Below are 17,225 nucleotides of genomic sequence, written 5' to 3'. Positions count from 1 at the left end.
CAAATGTTTTGCCACTGCACTTCAATTAGGCTAAGATCCTATGCAGGATTTATTAGAAAAATTTGGATTATCCCAGGTGATTGTTAAGATGGGGCTCCTGCAATTGCAAATAACACTCCAAGCAGATGGGGTTTAGTATGAACAAACCCAAGCTCATCACAGTATTGAAACACATTTACGTAATTGTGCGCATGAATTGGGAGAACATTTTCTTCATCATAATTATGTCATCAGCATACATCATGTGAATCAATGCAGAGTAATCATTTTGTGCTTAATGAGCAACTTTTCAGACAAGTTATTTAAATTTTCAAATCAGCATAGCTACAAATCTGCTCCATTAGTAGATTAGAATCAAACTGGGGATAAAAATCACGATTGTCATGGTTAGAGTGATCAGCCAACTACCATGAACAAATAACATATTTAATGTTAAAATTTTGGTCATCCAAAAATCAGTGCAGTGCTGCATCAAAACATTCAGCAGGTGTCATGCACATCAAGGGAAAACAAACACGATTAGCATGCAACTGGCAAGATGATTCATTTGAGAAACATTTCCATTTCAAAGTAGAGCAGAGTGTACCTATCAAGAAAAATTGCTTTAAAATGGAAGCAGTTGTTTAAAGTGGAGCTGAAAATGGGTTAATTAGTTTGATCACTGGAAGGATAGAAGAATTATGGTAAAGGTTGGCTGCTGATCAGAGGGCGTATTCCCCACCTCTCTCTGGGTCAGCATATTTCATCTGATTAAGGATTTTCAGCCTCTCAGTTTCCAATTCAACTCGTGTCTTGCACTGTGTCTTCCCACAACGCCTGCGTAGTTGTTCTTCCTCTAGCAGCCACTGGGCTACACCACCCACTGGTCTCACATTTACACCTAAATGCATGTTTAAATATGCACACAGCAGGCCATTAGCTCTCATGCAAGGATAATGTTTTTAATGTGTGTTCAAACAAAACATTAAAGGCAAAGGTCAAGAAATGCTCGAATTTTGTTTTAAATGCCTATTCCCATCTATAATCCCCCACTCACACACACAGACCAGGATTTTACTCAGCTCCCGACGGCGGGCTCCTTGGTGTGGGGGGGGGCCAGAAGATCGTTCCAGTAGCAGCCTGCCATGGAGCCTGACGCCAGGAGTGCCATGCCTGATTTTCCTGGCAGCATTGAGGCTCAGAGATGGTCCCCCTGCCACTGGGTGACAGGACCCGGATTAACATATTTAAATTAATGAAATTAATACATTTAAATAAAATTGACAGTGATTTTACCTTCAGGCTGTGATCTTCCGAGTGGCGGCTGGCACTGATGCGCCTTCACTTTCTTAACCAGGGAAAGCAGGTGGCACCGTAGTGGGGAAGGGGGAACTTATGACTTTAGTGCAGTGGGGGGGGGGGGGGGGCGGGAAATGGACTCTAATGCAAATTACTAGGGTAGGGGAGGGAAGGACAGGGGAGACCTCTGCACTTTGATCAGTTTGGGGGTGGGAAGGTGGGGAAGGTCAAGTGTTGAAGATAAGTGTTTGGGGGGGGGGGGGGGGGAAGAGGGCAAATGTTGAATTTAATTGTTATTGGGGGGGGTTGAAAGGGGTAATAGATTTATTGGGAGAACATTGGGGACTGGGGGTAACCCTTTAAAAATTTAAATGACCCGGCAGGGTTGGTGCCCTTTAAAAATGGCACCAGCACCTGCACACAGGCAGCATTGGAGAGCCCACCCCCTCCACATGATTGGCAGGGGGGGGGGGGGGGTGGGGGGAAAGTGCGCGGCCCAACCGGTCATTATCCTGGGCTGCCACGAGGAAGATCGCAACGGCATGGCAGCGCCAGCCCTTTCGCCCACCCCCGCTCCTGGCGGAGGGAGAAGAAAATCCAGCCCACACAATCTGTAATACCAGTTATTTGCTCTTGGTTACAAAACTGTAGTTCTATCTTTAACTGAAAGGGGGGTCTGCTACCCAAACAAATGGGCACTGGTTGGGTTCTTCAACCATGAGGTTTGCATCAGACTAGTGTTTATTGATTGGAATATTTTAAATTGAAGTTGCATTTCATTTAACTCGTTCTGAGATTGTCAAGGGATATGCACAGGCATAACTGCTCCCTTGTGAATGTTGTAATTACATCCTTGGAATACTTACTAAGCCATATTTTATTCTTAAGCTTGTTACTTTTTCAGGGTCAAATTCTGATATTCTCAATTCATTTAAGGTTCAGTCACTTAGCTAGTTACTTTAACCGCCCAAAGGAAATTCAAATCGGTTTATTTCCCAGTTGAAACACTCGAGTGGAGAAACTTACCATGTCTTCGCGGAGACACAAGTTCATCAAGTTCAGAGGCTGATTTTGACTTGGTCCTATAATGATAATGGTATTGCAGTTTGGTTATTACACCAAGTATGTGTAGCCACACCAGTTATTTCTTAAAAACAATTTCTGGATAGACTAACGCATCACAAGAAAACCGAACGATTCCAATCACTGACAAGTATTTGATGAACAATATTGTTTCCATATAAAACAAATGGAATATTTATATTTCTCGGCCCCTTTCATTGTCACCTTCTTTCCGGGCGGTGAAACACATAGGGACCATTAACATAGCACCTCTTCCCCTCCATAAACACAACAGAAATATGTCTCTGCTAATTAAAACAATTGCCGGACCAGCTCACTGAAGCTTCAATGTATTCACCTCAATTAGAAAACAGTTATCTTCTTATATACTTGACCTAGATCTGAATGTACCAACACTTATGGACTATAAAGATAGAAAATAATGTACTGCACGTGAATGCAATTTTTACAGTAGCGATTGCCATTTTAAAAACAATTCACCCACTTTATTTCAGGAAACTTTTCTACCTCCTCTTAAAATTAATAACTTAGCCACTAAATGATTACCAATTTTTGTAGTGCAATGCATTTAACAGATCTCAGCAGTTAGGAGTGGAGATACAGACATCTGGTACGGCAAACTACCGCAGTAAACTAGGAGTTCAGAATCTTACCACTGCCGTTGCAATTGTTCTGCTCTTTCGGTTTCTGCCAACCGTGCTCTCTCTTCCTCTTGTTGTTTCTGTCTTCTCTCTTCTTTAAGTCTCTCTTGCTCGAGAGTCCTTTGTTCTTGCCACTCACGTTCTCTCTTTTCCAGCAGTTCTCTCTCTCGGTCAACACGATCTGCTTCTTCTTGACGTCTTCTTTCTTCTTGTAACTGTAACTCCTCTCGCTGCCTTGCCTCATCATCTCTTTGGTGCCAATTCACTTCCTCTCCCAGTTCCTTCAATTCTTCCTCAGAGTCCTGGTCATTCCAAGATGTAATCCAATTTCGAGAAGTGTACCGGCTCTTGAACTCAACAGGCCCATCCACTGCATTTGAAAGTGATTGTGAAGTGTTTGTTTCCTGTAGTATCTTGCGCTCCTATTAAAATTTAAATCATATTTAGTTCACCAAGAATGACAAAACGTACCGAATAGAACTTCATTAAAATGTATGGAGTGGGACAGGGGCACACGTGGAGTGCACTAGGAATTTTAAGCGCTTACCCCCAAGGAAAATACGCAGTTCATTCTCCTTCCACTACCAGCAAACCTCCCCCCCCCCCACCCCCAACCACTATGAACAGCACTCTCATCTCTTCGTTTGAAGTGACTTTGGAGAATGGCTCTACGATGGGCAGATCCTCCAATAACTCATTCAAGTGGCCATTCCTCACACAGAAAGATGAGCCATGTCAGCAGGCTATTTTACTGTGAGAGGCATCACAGAAGATTTCAATAAGACCTGACATACATATTCCTTGTGGTACAGATTACTAGGTAGCAATCCGAAAAAGAAAGCATCGACTTCTCCTCCAACCCTCCCTGAATCCTACATTAGAATACTAAAGCAAGCTACAGTTATTACGCCAGTTCCTTTGTCAAAATTTTGGATCGGGGTCCCTGACGTTTGGGGCCAGATGTGGGCCCCGACTCTACCCTGTGTGGAAAACAATCATCCTTTATTGATTTTCCCTGAATTGGCCAACTAGCAGTCAGATAGCTGGCTCTCGAAGGGCCAATAGGAGGCCTTCCATACCGAAGAAGCAGCTGCCTGCCGTTCCAGGTAAAGGGGAGAGGGAGAGGGAGGAGAGAAAGAAAGAGGGAGAGGGAGGGGGGGGAAGAGAGAGAGAGAGCGCGTGCACGGGGGGGGGTAGAGAGTGTGAGCGGGGGAAAGCGTGCAGGGTGCGGGTGGGGGGGCCTTCTCTGCAACTTTTATATTATAAAAATGGCCACAGCAGCCAGACCTCCATCATGGAGAGGGAGCCCCTTCACAGGGGCAGCCTGCAGGTGCATCTCTGACCAAGCAGGCGGGAAGGGCCTCACTCAAAGTCTGCCTCGAGTGCTGGAAACTCTGGCCTGCCAGTGGCAGGATGCTTCCAGACAGCTGGCTTAGTTCCAGACGCCACTGGGGGCCTGCAAAACAAATGGAATATTCCAGTCGGCCTCTGTAAATGACCAATTAACTTACCTTAATTGGCTAATCACCACTTGCATCAGGTAACACTCCCACTGCCGCCTCCAGCACCGCGTCCACAATCCTGTTGCTGTCTGGGTGCAGTCTCAGCAGTGGTCACCACTCCTGGTGGTGTTGCTGGGACCTAGAGCTGCCGGCTCATTGATTGGCTGGCAGCTCTTGGAGGCGGGACTTCCTGTTGGCAATTGGTAACCCCCCAAATTATGGCTAACATAAAAGTGTCTGCTCGGCCAATTATAATATCCGCATTACATTCTATGATTTTCTTGCATTGATAACTAGGAAGTAATTCATGCATTGTACTGATCAAATCAGATATTTGCTGGCACAGCACTAAGACACTCTTAAGGAAAAGCCCCAAGCTCCTCTTCTCCTCCTCCTGGGAGAAGACAGACTAGTAGATGCATGGAGGTTGTTTCCCCTGGCTGTAAAGTCCAGACTATGGGGCACAGTCTTAGGATAAGGGGTTGGCCATTTAGGACTGAAAAGAGAAATTCCCTCACTCAGAGATATGAATCTTTGGAATCCTCGACTCCAGAGGGTTACATATGCTCAGTGAGTACACTGAAGGCTGAGATTGATAAATTTGGGGTTGGAGGGTGTAGTGGGAAGCGGGAAAGGGAGAAAGAAAGAGAGGATAGTTTCTACTTCAAACAAGCTGACTGTTTGCCTACAGTAAGTGACTAAAATGTTACGAATATCTGGGATCATTACTAACACTGCTGACCTAGATTTGAACGATTGCTTCTGAATCCCAAGTGTCTTATTTCTGAGAGAATCAGCAGATCTGTAGCCAGGATTGTGGTCCAGTGAACTATTCTGTCAAGTCAAGGCTTTGTGCTGAGTTTTGAGCATGACTCACACTTCAAAACCAGACAATGATGGAAGACCATGAAGACATGTGAGCTTTATGTGAGTTTGTTATGGGGAAGGATCCACAACCACTAGGTGTTAAAATTAGCTGTTTATTACCCAATAGTGTCTGAAAAAGTTGAAGAGTGGTATATTACGTAGGTGATTGGGGTGTCGGCCACTGGCTAAAAAGCTGACAAGAGCCCCCCGGGGGTTCCCGCCCATTGAGAGCTGTCAGCCAATCAGCTCTTTTGTTGCAAGGAATGCAAAAAAAAACAGCTTAGAGGAAAAATTCCTTTCTGCATGTACTTTGACCACCTTAACAACACAAAACAAATGATAACACCGCAATTGCAATGATTTGGAGATAATTACTTGTCTCAGGCTAACACAAGACTCGAATTTCTTATGAAGGACAGCACCCAGGCGTCTTTTTGCATTGCTGTGCTGTTTGCCCTAAAGAATGATCGCAACATTCTATTTGTTTATGGCGGTTAAAAGAACAGGACATTTAAAAAGTCACAGTGGCCTTAAAATTAGCTTTTTGTTGGACACTAAAGATAGAAAATTAACGAAAGTGCTCCCCATTCTCTTTTACTGCCAAGTCAATAGCATCAAAGTATTAGCAGGAAAACCACTGCCAAATGGTTGCTATTAGCAACTAACAGCTCTCAAATTTTTAAAAAACAGCTTTTGTAAGAAAATCCACTTCATATTTAAAAAATGCTGTATTCAAAACCACCAAATTACCAACTTTTAGTGATATATGAACATTTGTGATGAATTATTGCAACATCAAAAGGGCAAAATTAATATTTTCAGATTTGGCTATTAAAGGGATGATTATGACTAATTTGACATGAGATAGCAAAATTTTCAGTCAATATTTGAATAAATCCATTGCCTTTCAGTCCCCTTGTAACTTGAAAAATCTACAATGTGTTGCTGTTTCAGAGATTGTTGAGTTGCCTTTTCCCCCATCTCCATGGATCAGCCTGCAACCTATTTAGTTTGATACTGCATCTCTCATTACCTCTTCATAGTACTTGGAACCTTCTTGTTCAGCTTCTTTCTGGGCCTTTTTCCACTCTTCTTGCAGTTTTTCCTGTTCACGCTGATATTTTTCCTAATAGTTCCAAATGATCAAAATCATTAGGTAAATGAAAGTATTTGTGCATGGAAGTAAGGAAGGGCTTGTGTTTTCACATTGCCTCACAAGCACTTGTAAGAATAACTGCCAATGCCAAAACTAGAATCCAGGCTCAAGCGACCATGTAAACTTCAAGATGCTGATTTCAGGCAGTCAGATTAGAAATTAAATGTTTATAGAGTTTGGATTTGCTGGAATTCTGAGTTATTCAAAACATGAAGCAAAATCTGTTCCTCATCAAATTTAAAACATTATAGTTGAGCTTTTACAGGATTTATACTGAAGCAATGAAGTACATTATTTAATATACTAAAACTTTACTGAACGTACCGCAGGTACCAGCATTGTAGAAGTACGTAACCTTTTTAAAGGTTGACAGTGCGCACCTTGCAATGGCTTGTACCACTCCAGCTGGACACATGCAGTGAGTTGCAGTGAGTTGCTGTGAGTCTAGGTTTGGTAAGGGCTGTTTCTACAAGAGCTACCACTGAAGAATTACAACGAATAAAAATGGTAAGCCATCACCACTCTACTTCATGCATGCTTCTTTCTATAACCAGCCACAGCACAACATGCCAGCAATTAGAAGAGGGTAGCGAAATGTCCTCCCTTGAGTAAGAGGATGGTAAATTGGCTTGGATAATAGAGGCTCAGAATGCTCCAATATGAAATGCCATGCATGTCCACTGACCAACGGGATAGTCTTTTAATTTTTTTTTCATCAATAGCAAAACAAATGCTCTGATAACAAAATGAGATTTTCACTGATCATAATCAATATGCAGTTAACTCCCATTCTTGCAGGGTAAGAACATTTAAGTGGTGCACAATTGATCAGCCATTCAAAATAAGTTGAATATATTAATTTGACACTGCTGGTTGCAGGACTCAATGAAACTCTATTGCCAATTTGCATTTCTTGTTTTAAAGTCACAAGTTGCTGTTTTACCTCTGCTGGATTGAACAGACTACACAAGTGTTCCAGTTCCAAACAATGCAGTCTACCTCAGCTATTCCCAGACAACTGGACAAACGACTATAACTGTCATGCCAACAGAGACGAGGAGGTCAGAAAAACAGATGGGATGAACTTGATCGGAGAATGAATTTTTTAAATGAAATGTGGTACTAACTGACTGGTGGAGCCTTAAGTGATGGGATGCACCCACCCACAATCTTTCCTACACTGATCGGCCACATGGCCACAGGAAGATATTGTGCAAGGAGAACCTCCACATACAGAAACATAGAAACAGTCTTGCTGAAGACCATGCACTCATATTTTCTGATAACTGGCTTCAAATGGACATTGATAGAAGCTTAGGAGCAAGTCTTTGCTCTGGCAGCTGGGGATATTTGACATTCTCAAGATAAGCAGGGACAAGTCAAATTAAAAGGCACATCATGCACAGCATGAAATACAGTTGAGAAATTGAGACTTCAAATAAATACAACAATGGATTTTTTTTTTTTTTTAAAAGGTCTTCATTACCCAATGGTTTACATCCTCCTTTATTCTACCCTTTGCACAAAGACCTTAAGCAGCTACATAATGGAATGGGCACCTCTTCCTGGTGTTACAAGGTTCTATATTAAAAAGGGCTAGGATCCATGCAAAGCATTTATTAGTAGAACCGCAAAACCACCTCAACACCATGTGGCTAGCACTATAGCCACATTGTACCTGTAACAATCGGTCCTGTTCTTTCTGCCATATTTCCTGGCGCTTTCTCTCTTCCTCAGGATTCCAAGACCAGCGACTTGAAACACTAATTGATGGAATTTGTAGCTAATGTACCACAGCAAGAAGAAAGCATGTAACACCTTTACTTTTTTTAAAAATTATTGATACACATACAGAGTGTTGATAACTTTCTTCAATGTCAAGCACTTCTGCTAATGATCAACAGAATTTATGAAGTGTTCACAATCTACAATTAATGTCTTACTTTGGATCTATTTCTGGAGACATGCAAAAGGCTGAATTGTATCCCTTTAGTGCACCATGTCAAATAATGCACATCTGGAAACAGGCATTTTATACTTCTTACTGACGACAGCTCAATATTGCACAATGGAATTTTTTTGATATATAATCTAAAGGTAGAATTTGTACTATACTTACATCACTCATTGCTGATTCTGATCCTCCTGTACAGAAAAAAAAAGAATTTATAAGCTGATGTACAGTACCAAAATCCTCAGCACCACATAACACTTTGCTTGGGTCTGCCTTACTAAGATAGAAGCTTTCTACAAAACAGCCTCAGTTCAAGTCTTTACAGTCCCAAAAAATATTACTTCATTACCAAACCAACAACTTTAATTTTTCCCATGCAGTGTAATGCTAAACATTGCAAATGACAATGAAAACAAAATCAATAATGTTGATAGGCGGAGGAAATCCAGCATTTGTGAAGTGATGCCGAATCCTCTGTTCTTATCCTGGGCTTTATGAATAGGGGCGGAGTACAAAAGCAAGGAAGTTATGATGAACCTGTATAAAACACTGGTTCAGCCTTAATTGGAGTACTGTGTCCAGTTCTGGGCACCACATTTTAGGAAGGATGTGAAGGCATTAGCGAGGGTGCAGAAAAGATTCTGCAGAATGGTTCCAGGGATGAGGAACTTCAGTTACAAGGATAGAGTGGAGAAACTGGGGCTGTTCTCCTTGGAGAAGAGAAGATTAAGAGGAAATCTGATAGAGATGTTTAAATCATGAGGCTCTGGACAGAGTAGATGGGAAGGAACTATTCCCATTGGCGCAGGGTTGAGAACCAAAGGACACCAATTTAAGGTGATTGACGAAAGAAGCAACGGTGACATGAGGAAAAATTGTTTTATGCAGCGATTGGTTAGGATCTGGAATGCACTGCCTGAGTGTTTGATGGAGGCAGATTCAATTGTGGCTTTCAAAAGGGAATTGGACAATTATCTGAAGCAAAAGGATTTGCAGGGCTACAGGGAAAACTGGGGGAGTGGGACTAGGTGAGTTGCTCTTGCAGAGGGCTGGCATGGACACGATGGGCTGAATGGCCTCCTTCTGTGCTGTAACCATTCAATGATTTATTCTTCTATTTGCTGTGTAAATTAGAGCCATTGGGAACAATGTTAACCTAACTCGTGATGAGAGAAACCCACGGAATCGGGTGGAACACTGATTTTACACTCCATGTTCTTCAGTTTTTCAACTGGTTGTGCCACTAAACAGATAGAGCTAGTACCATCATAGGCTGCATGTTTATAAGAGCTTGTCAAGAGAAAAAACTTTTGTTTAAAACAACCAACCTAGTTTGTATGCTATGTAAAATGTTGATTGCACTGCATAGTATCTCACTTATGTTTTTCCTTCTGTACGTCATTGACTCTCTAAACAAATCTTGGGAGACAAATTTCAGTCTGTGCAAACTGCTCTAGCTGCATGACATTTTTCGCTGTCTAAGATGATGAGAAATGTAACTGGAACCCTGTATATTCTTCAGTAGTTTATAGCAGACAGGTTAATTTTTCAGCTTGAGCTAAACTAACCCAAATGCAGCAGACAGTTAACAGGTGCAAACTTCAGTCAAGACTTGATCTGCTTCGGAAACTTTCATCAAGCTGCTTAAATGAGGAAAAGGTGCTGGGATAAAGCCCAAACTGTAACATCAAACTCCTTTCTTAGTGCAAACAGCTGGATGTCTATCAAAGCCACCCAGAAGAGACAATGGTCAATGTCATGAAATTTGTGATTATATGGTACTGATTATTGTACTGCTTCATATTATTTCAACCATTTTTCTGCATCTATATTAAACAATGCATTTTTTAATCAAACAAACAAACTTTCTTTTAGTGTAAAGGTTTACAATGCTTATGGCATAAAAATGGGCAAAATCCAATACAATTGTAAGAAAGAGGAAAAGAGTGCAAAGATTGTGAAGCATTTCATTCACAGTTGCGTGAAGATAGCAAGCAAGAAGTAATGTTAAAAAAATGAGACTGTACCAACATTTGCAGGTTACAGTTTGAATGCACACTGTTGCAAACCTAGACTGTGGAATGGATTTTGTTTGAGATATATTTAGCAAAATGCAATAGTGTAAATTTTGGAATTGGAATACCAATCCAATTGGTTAGACAACACTCAGATTTCACAACCTAAAATGACATATTAAAATGCTGGTACAGCCTTCAAATGGTTTGCAGTTTCATCCTGTATACATCTGCATCAGGCATTGACACACTTAGTGAAATTACAAAAATGTATGCTTGTTTGCCAATTATCCAAGGATGGTTAGAAATTGGAAACATTTCTCAGCATTTTTAAAACGTGAGCACATCTGGCAAAAAAACACAGTACAATTACCACAAAGGTAGACCGATGAATTGAAAACAAACTCTGATGAGCCTACAGAAAGAAGAGAGGCTGTTTATAAAATCATAAGCTGTACCAGGCAGATGAACAGATGGAAAGCCACGAGCGTAAGTCCCTGTACCATAACAGATAGTCAGCATAACTGGAAGCCCGGTTGATAACCCCACAAAACAATTGCATATTAATTTTTGTTTTACCTTGCTCAAAAAACTGGGACCGCCTTTTAAAGTTTCTCAGACTAAGGGGTTCAGATGCTAAAGCAAAAATACAAAATGTATTAACTATCAAGTTTATTTCAATTACAAAACAAAGAATTACATGTACACAGTAGGGATGGACATTCAACACAAAATTATGATAAGTAAAAACATACTTAGACAACACCAGTTTATATTGTGAAGAAACTTCACTCTGGTAATCTACATGAATTTTGTTTTTAGTTTTTTTCTTTCCTCTAGGGCCTTAAATCATATTGTTGACTAGCAGTTGCACCAAATACAAAATTCTAGAAGGAACCACTTAAAATATGAGTTCCTAGAATATGCTCTTGGGTCTAGGAAATCACACAAATGGAGAAGGTTCGAGCCTTGCAATCTCGGTTCCTGGAATCTATTATTTCCTAATGCTTCTACAAAGCGTTTAGGGAACAAATAATCTCCCAAAAAAAAACTGTTCTGTTAACATATACCAAACATTCACAACCAGAGTTCTAAAAGAGGAAGAGTTAATTAAACTTGTGCAATTCTAAGCCAATGCTATTAAAGTATCAAATTGGGAACATAATGGCCCTATTTCACTCTACTGCAAGTTTAACAGCTCTTCCCGTTATTTAGATCTTTTTTCAAATTCCTGAGGCTGGATTTTACTGGGCCCCTGATGTTAGGCTCCATGGTGGTGGGGGGGGGGTTGCTGGAAGATGGCTCCGGCAGAGGCCCGCCACAGAACCAGATGCCAGGAGGGCTGGGCCCAATTTTCCTGGCGGCAGTGAGGCTTAGTGGCATGCCCCTCCACCACTGGACGAAGGGACCTGCATCTACATATGTAAATGAATAAAATGAATCAATTTATGTAAACTTATCTGGGATCTAACAGGCCCACTGCAATCTTGAGTGCGGCAGCTGGCACTCCCACACCTTCACTTCCCTGTCTGGTGAAAGCAGGTGTGAAACTGCTGGGGGGAGCGAAGAATTTTAGCGCGGAGGGGTGTGGGAGAACAGGTCAAATAATTATCACAAGTGTAGGGGATGGTGGGAAGGGGTGAAATGCAAACTTTGTGCAGTTTGGTGGGTGGGGGAGGTCATATTCCAAAGGTAAGTGTTGGGGGCGGGGGGAGAAGGGCAGATACTTAATTTAATTGTTATTGAGGGGTGGGAAAGGGGCATTAGAATTTTATTCCGTACATTTTGTGGGGGGCATTTCTTTAAAAATGTAATAGTCGTTTAGTAGTACAGAACTTGAGTATTGCTGAAAATGTTGTCGAAGCTTTTTGTCTTACACTCATGAGGACAATCGCAAGAATAACCAATGTAAGGGAAAACAACAGCTTATACTGCATGAAAAGAGATTGCTGATTGGTTGGCAAGTGAACTCTGATTGGTAGAGACATTGCCTTGGCAAATGCACCAGTTTACAGTGACTAACAGTTAACCGCCAAGCTTTGCTTTGACCGGGGGAGAGCCGACCCGACTATTTAAATGCAGCGCCCCGCGGTAGATCGTAGTGGGTCTGCGGCGTGTGGCCCGCAAATCCGACCCCAGGTTTACAGTCCGAGTGTCTCAGTGAGGATTCCTCAATCTGATTGATTGAGGAGCCTCGCTGCTGCTTGTCCTACTCACAGGTCCCCTGTCGAGGGCGCCACAGTGGATCAGACACCAAATTAGTAGAAATCTCTGCTGACAAGCCCGTGAAAAGTCTGAACACCTGTACGCGAGGTGAAGCGCGAAAGCCATTTTTTTGCCACTGAGAGTGAAATCTGGGCCAATAATTACCTATCAAAATGACTCAACCTCCCTAACACGGTTTCAAATCTACTGCTTTGGTGCAAGTCTTTCAGTACTGGGCTGCTTTAAAGGTAACAACACTAGCACAGAGCTCTGACTAATTTCTATTTCGTTTCCTCTTATAAAACAGAACTTATGAACCAAGTGTCATAAGAAGCTGTGGGGTCTGCTGTGGGTGGCAGGGCCATCCTTTAATGTCTGTTGTATCTCAATCCTTTGAATTCAGAGTGAAGTTGACAAACAATTTGCACTGAGTCCCTACAAATGTGCATCAAGCACTTTATTATACCTTGGCTGAATAAAAAATATTCTTTTCTCAAACACTCGCAGTATTCAGTTTGAGCCTGAGTTTAATTTTAACCATTTCCAGCACCCTCTGCTTACAGCAAATTGTACGTTACTTCAACTCAACCTCAACCTCCTCTGCAGTTGTAAAAAGAGATCAAACAGAAAAACATTTTGCAGAATTTAATCCAGGAATGACCACAAAATTACATGATGACAGGAGCATAAGCTGCTAGTGTCCATTCCATTTATATCACACTCCCCGCATGTTTGATGCTTTTAGGATTGTTTTGACTACATTCTTTCATTTGAAGACAGAATCGCTTTTGAAGATAGCTGCAAGTGCCTTTACCCAACACACCCACACATCAGGATTATTCCCAGCTGAGATTTTACACACATCTGTTTGGACCACACATGTGGAATCTTAGCCCCTAAAAACCAACAAAACAGGCAATATTTCTATTGATATCACAAGTGGAAAAACATTTTTTTTTAAATGGAGACCAATTTTGAATCACATCTTGAAATTATAAATGGTGCCCGACTTGCATTTTAGATAATTAAGTCATAGAACTCCATAGGGCTGTATTCAAAATGGATTATATATGACCAAAAATCAAACTGCACTGAAGGACTATATTCTTCAACCCCGGATACAATATCAAGCAATGTTGACATATTGGGCTGGATTTTGTGTAGAAGGTAGGGCTCTGTGTCAGGCCGAAAAGGACCAGCAGCTCAGCAGTATCGCAGTGCCATTGGGACTGGCCTCAGACTCAGGCCCAGCACTCGAATCCCGGACAAGAGTTAAGTGAGGCAGAGTCGTCAGGGCCAGTCCATAAGACCCCGGCAGTGGGGGAGGGGGGGGGTGGGAAGCAAAGGGGTGGGCGTGCAGCCAAGGAGGAGGTAGGGTCCTGGGGGGGGGGGGGGGTAGTGAAGTGGTTGGTGGGGGGGGGGGTGGGGGGGGGTAGTGAAGTGGTTCCCGGCAGGGGTCCTCAGTGGGCCACAGATTGCCCAAGGAGGAGGGTCCCCCACAAGCCCGCAGGAAGGGCGCTCATTTTACACGGTGAAGCTCCCCCTGCGGCCCAGCGACGGTGGGAAGCAGTTAATTGTCTGATAATAGGCTACTTGAAGGCCTCAAATGGCCTCTGGGCAGGAAGGCCATAGTTGGCCTATCCCACCCCCAGGAAGATCGCTTGGCAATGGGCCCTCCAACCCACACCCCCCCCACAACCCATCGTGATCCTCTGTGCCTCTCCCGCCTCTGACCCCACATCAGGGGACTATATAAAATCCCGGCCATTAAGTTTAACTTGCAGTGAAAGGAAATTATAGCTTAATTTTTTAAATGCATTATTGCAGTTTAGATAATGAAATAGCTGCATGGTGAAGGTTTTATATACAAGAAGGAAATCCTATAACGTATGCAATAAGTTTTGCATCGTATGGATGAAGTGGAGTGGTTACAAAAAGCAGTTTTTTGGAATCTACCAGTATATACGACTTCCACAAACAATGCAACTATTTGCCGACGGCTCCAGTATCACCAAATTTGTGGTGTTAAATATTTCGTGCTTATTTTGAAAGAACCGTTCACACAGAATCCGTTATAATCACTTTCTAGCTGCCAAATTGGTGAGGACTGCTTTATAGTATGAAGGGTGACTTTTTTTTTGGGGGGGGTGGGGGGGGGGGTGGTGGTGGTGGAGGGTGGAGAAGAATGTAAGAAATAGGAGCAAGAGTGGGCCATACAACCCCACGAACCTGCTCTGCCATTCAATAAGATTATGGCTGACCTTGGACCTCAATTCCCTTTTTCCCATCTGATCACCAAATCCCTTGATTCTCAGAGATCAAAGATCTATCTTGAATATTCTCAATGACTGAGCATACACAGCCCTCTGCGGTAGAGAACTCCAACGATTCACACCCTGAGTGAAGAAATTCCTCCTCATTTCACACATAAATAATAGACCGCTTATCCTGAGAATGCCAAGGGAAACTAGGAGTTGTCTACTCGTCTTTCACTTAGATTCTTGCCACACCTTTTATGCTAGGAAAGAATCATTTTGGTGTAAATCTGGTCAAACCCATCTGAGCCAAGGCAAGGAACACAGCTGGTTTGGCAGTTGGATGCACCTCACGTTGCAGCAGTTTTGTTCCCTCATGCAAGTTGAATAAATTCAGTATTTCACTCGTTATGCGACTTTCTCAGATGTAGCACAGAGACATTGGGCTGAATTTTAGCTCCAAGGTCCCGATCCCGACATTGGGCTAAATTCCAGGTTCGGATTTTCAAAGAGACAGCCAGTTATGAGGATACCTCAGGGGACCCCTTCCGCATAAGGACGGCAGGTGAACTCCTCATCTCGGAGGGCCGATGGGAATGCCTGGCAGCCCCATTGGGAGAGGTGGGCACTACCACTGTAGGTGGGGGGACCACAAGGGTGTCTCAAGGCAGAGGCGCCATCCAGAGACTTCTAAATGGTACAAATTCTACTGTGGCCACAGCTACCAGGCCATCATTGAGGAGGGGAAACCCCTCCACAGGATGGCCTGCACCCGCCACAGACTGAAAATCCAATCCATTGTGTAAAACTACAGGAAAGCATCTGACCTCCAGAGCAAAGTTTTCCTTTAAGAGCCTGTTATAAAAACTAGCCCAATCAGAAAGTAACAATTTTTTTTTTTTTAAAGTTTACCTTTTTGCCTTGAATCTTCCATCAATTTCTCCTGGTTTCCTTCTGATTTACCAAGCTGTTAATTGGCACAAAATAGATCCATCTCAATTCATTACCTCAAATGTTATTAAACAGAGATTCCTTAGGACAAAAATGTAATACATTAAGGGCTCAAAGGGGCTGACACTACAAATGCATATGACGAGCAGAGAGCTTTCTATGCCAAACATACAGACAGGGAAACTGCAAGTGTACTGGTGAAAACTTCCTGATAAATGTGGCCATGGAGTGAAGCTCCCCACCAATAGTACACATTCACAAAAATCGCATCCATTGTGTCCAATAGTTAGGTTAATTCTTATTAAGCAGCCAAGGCAATTTTCTTCCCTTCCAGCACACAATTTTTTAAAAATTCATTCTTGGGATGTGAGGCAAGGCCAGCATTTATTGCCCATCTACAATTGCCCATGAGAAGGTGGTGGCAAGCTGCCTTCTTGAACCGTTGCAGTCCATCTGGTGTAGGTACACCCACAGTGCTGTTAGGGAGGGAGTTCTAGGACTTTGATCCAGCGACAGCGAAGGAACTGCGATACATTTCCAAATAAGGATGGTGTACAACTTGGAGGGAAACCTGCAGGTGGTGGTGTTCCCATGCACCTGCTGCCCTTGTCCTTCTAGGTGATAGAGGTCATGGGTTTGGAAGGTGCTGTCGAAGGAGCCTTGGTGAGTTGCTGCAATGCATTTTGTTGATGGTACACACTGCTGCCACTGTGTATCAGTGGTGGAGGGAGTTAAATTGAATGCACTACTTGTTTTGCACATGGCATTCTATATTGCATCTGCCAATAATTTTCTCAAATCTCCTCCTGCTTTGAAAATAAATGAAAATGCTGGTTATCACGCTACTGTTAGAAGTATTATTCCTGCATAGAATCCTGTTTAGTGATGTTACTATTATTGCTCTTTAGAGACACTGATTTTTTTTTTGTGTACGCTCAAAAAAAATGGGTGGCATGCCAAGGACAAAACAGTCAACAACTGCTATTAGCTCTATATACCAAGTTTCCCAAAAAAATAAAATTCTTTTATTTTGGCTGTAGGTAACTTTGTATTCTTTCCCATTTCTCTGGTCTCACTGACCAATAATACCAGCCAACCTGCTTCAAAGCCTCCAACAATGAGGAAAAACAAGAGCAACCCAACGTGCCTTTGCATTCAGTTGTGCTGTCATCCACTCAAAACCTCTCCATATCAAGATATTCAATCACTCTAACAGTTCCTGTTGGGCCAGCTGAAAATCCATGCAACTTATGCTAAAGCATAGCTACCTGTTTCAAGCAGACTGGACATCGACATTCAGAATTTTGAACACACGCAT

At 42.4% G+C, this 17,225-nt stretch overlaps 1 protein-coding gene across 11 annotated transcripts in view; it reads right to left on the bottom strand.

Annotated features, from left to right (window-relative positions):
- The window catches only part of lmo7a (LIM domain 7a), a 245,078-nt gene that overhangs the window by 10,158 nt on the left and 217,695 nt on the right, over positions 1-17,225 (bottom strand). For 9 of the 11 annotated variants that reach the window (XM_068034330.1, XM_068034327.1, XM_068034332.1 and 6 more), the window contains 8 exons: positions 15,869-15,923; positions 11,076-11,132; positions 8,647-8,672; positions 8,206-8,310; positions 6,405-6,497; positions 3,015-3,424; positions 2,305-2,360; positions 722-880 (listed from right to left, as the gene is read on the bottom strand). In XM_068034330.1, coding sequence (XP_067890431.1) covers positions 722-880; positions 2,305-2,360; positions 3,015-3,424; positions 6,405-6,497; positions 8,206-8,310; positions 8,647-8,672; positions 11,076-11,132; positions 15,869-15,923 — 961 coding nt within the window. The remainder of the gene's footprint in view (positions 1-721; positions 881-2,304; positions 2,361-3,014; positions 3,425-6,404; positions 6,498-8,205; positions 8,311-8,646; positions 8,673-11,075; positions 11,133-15,868; positions 15,924-17,225) is intronic. The other 2 variants (XM_068034336.1, XM_068034334.1) reach the window with 2 other exon arrangements.

This window comes from Heterodontus francisci, chromosome 6, assembly GCF_036365525.1.
Source record: "Heterodontus francisci isolate sHetFra1 chromosome 6, sHetFra1.hap1, whole genome shotgun sequence".
Classification (NCBI taxonomy): Eukaryota; Metazoa; Chordata; class Chondrichthyes; order Heterodontiformes; family Heterodontidae; genus Heterodontus; species Heterodontus francisci.
Note: the sequence above shows the minus strand (reverse complement) of the source record. Positions and strands in the feature narration are given on the sequence as shown.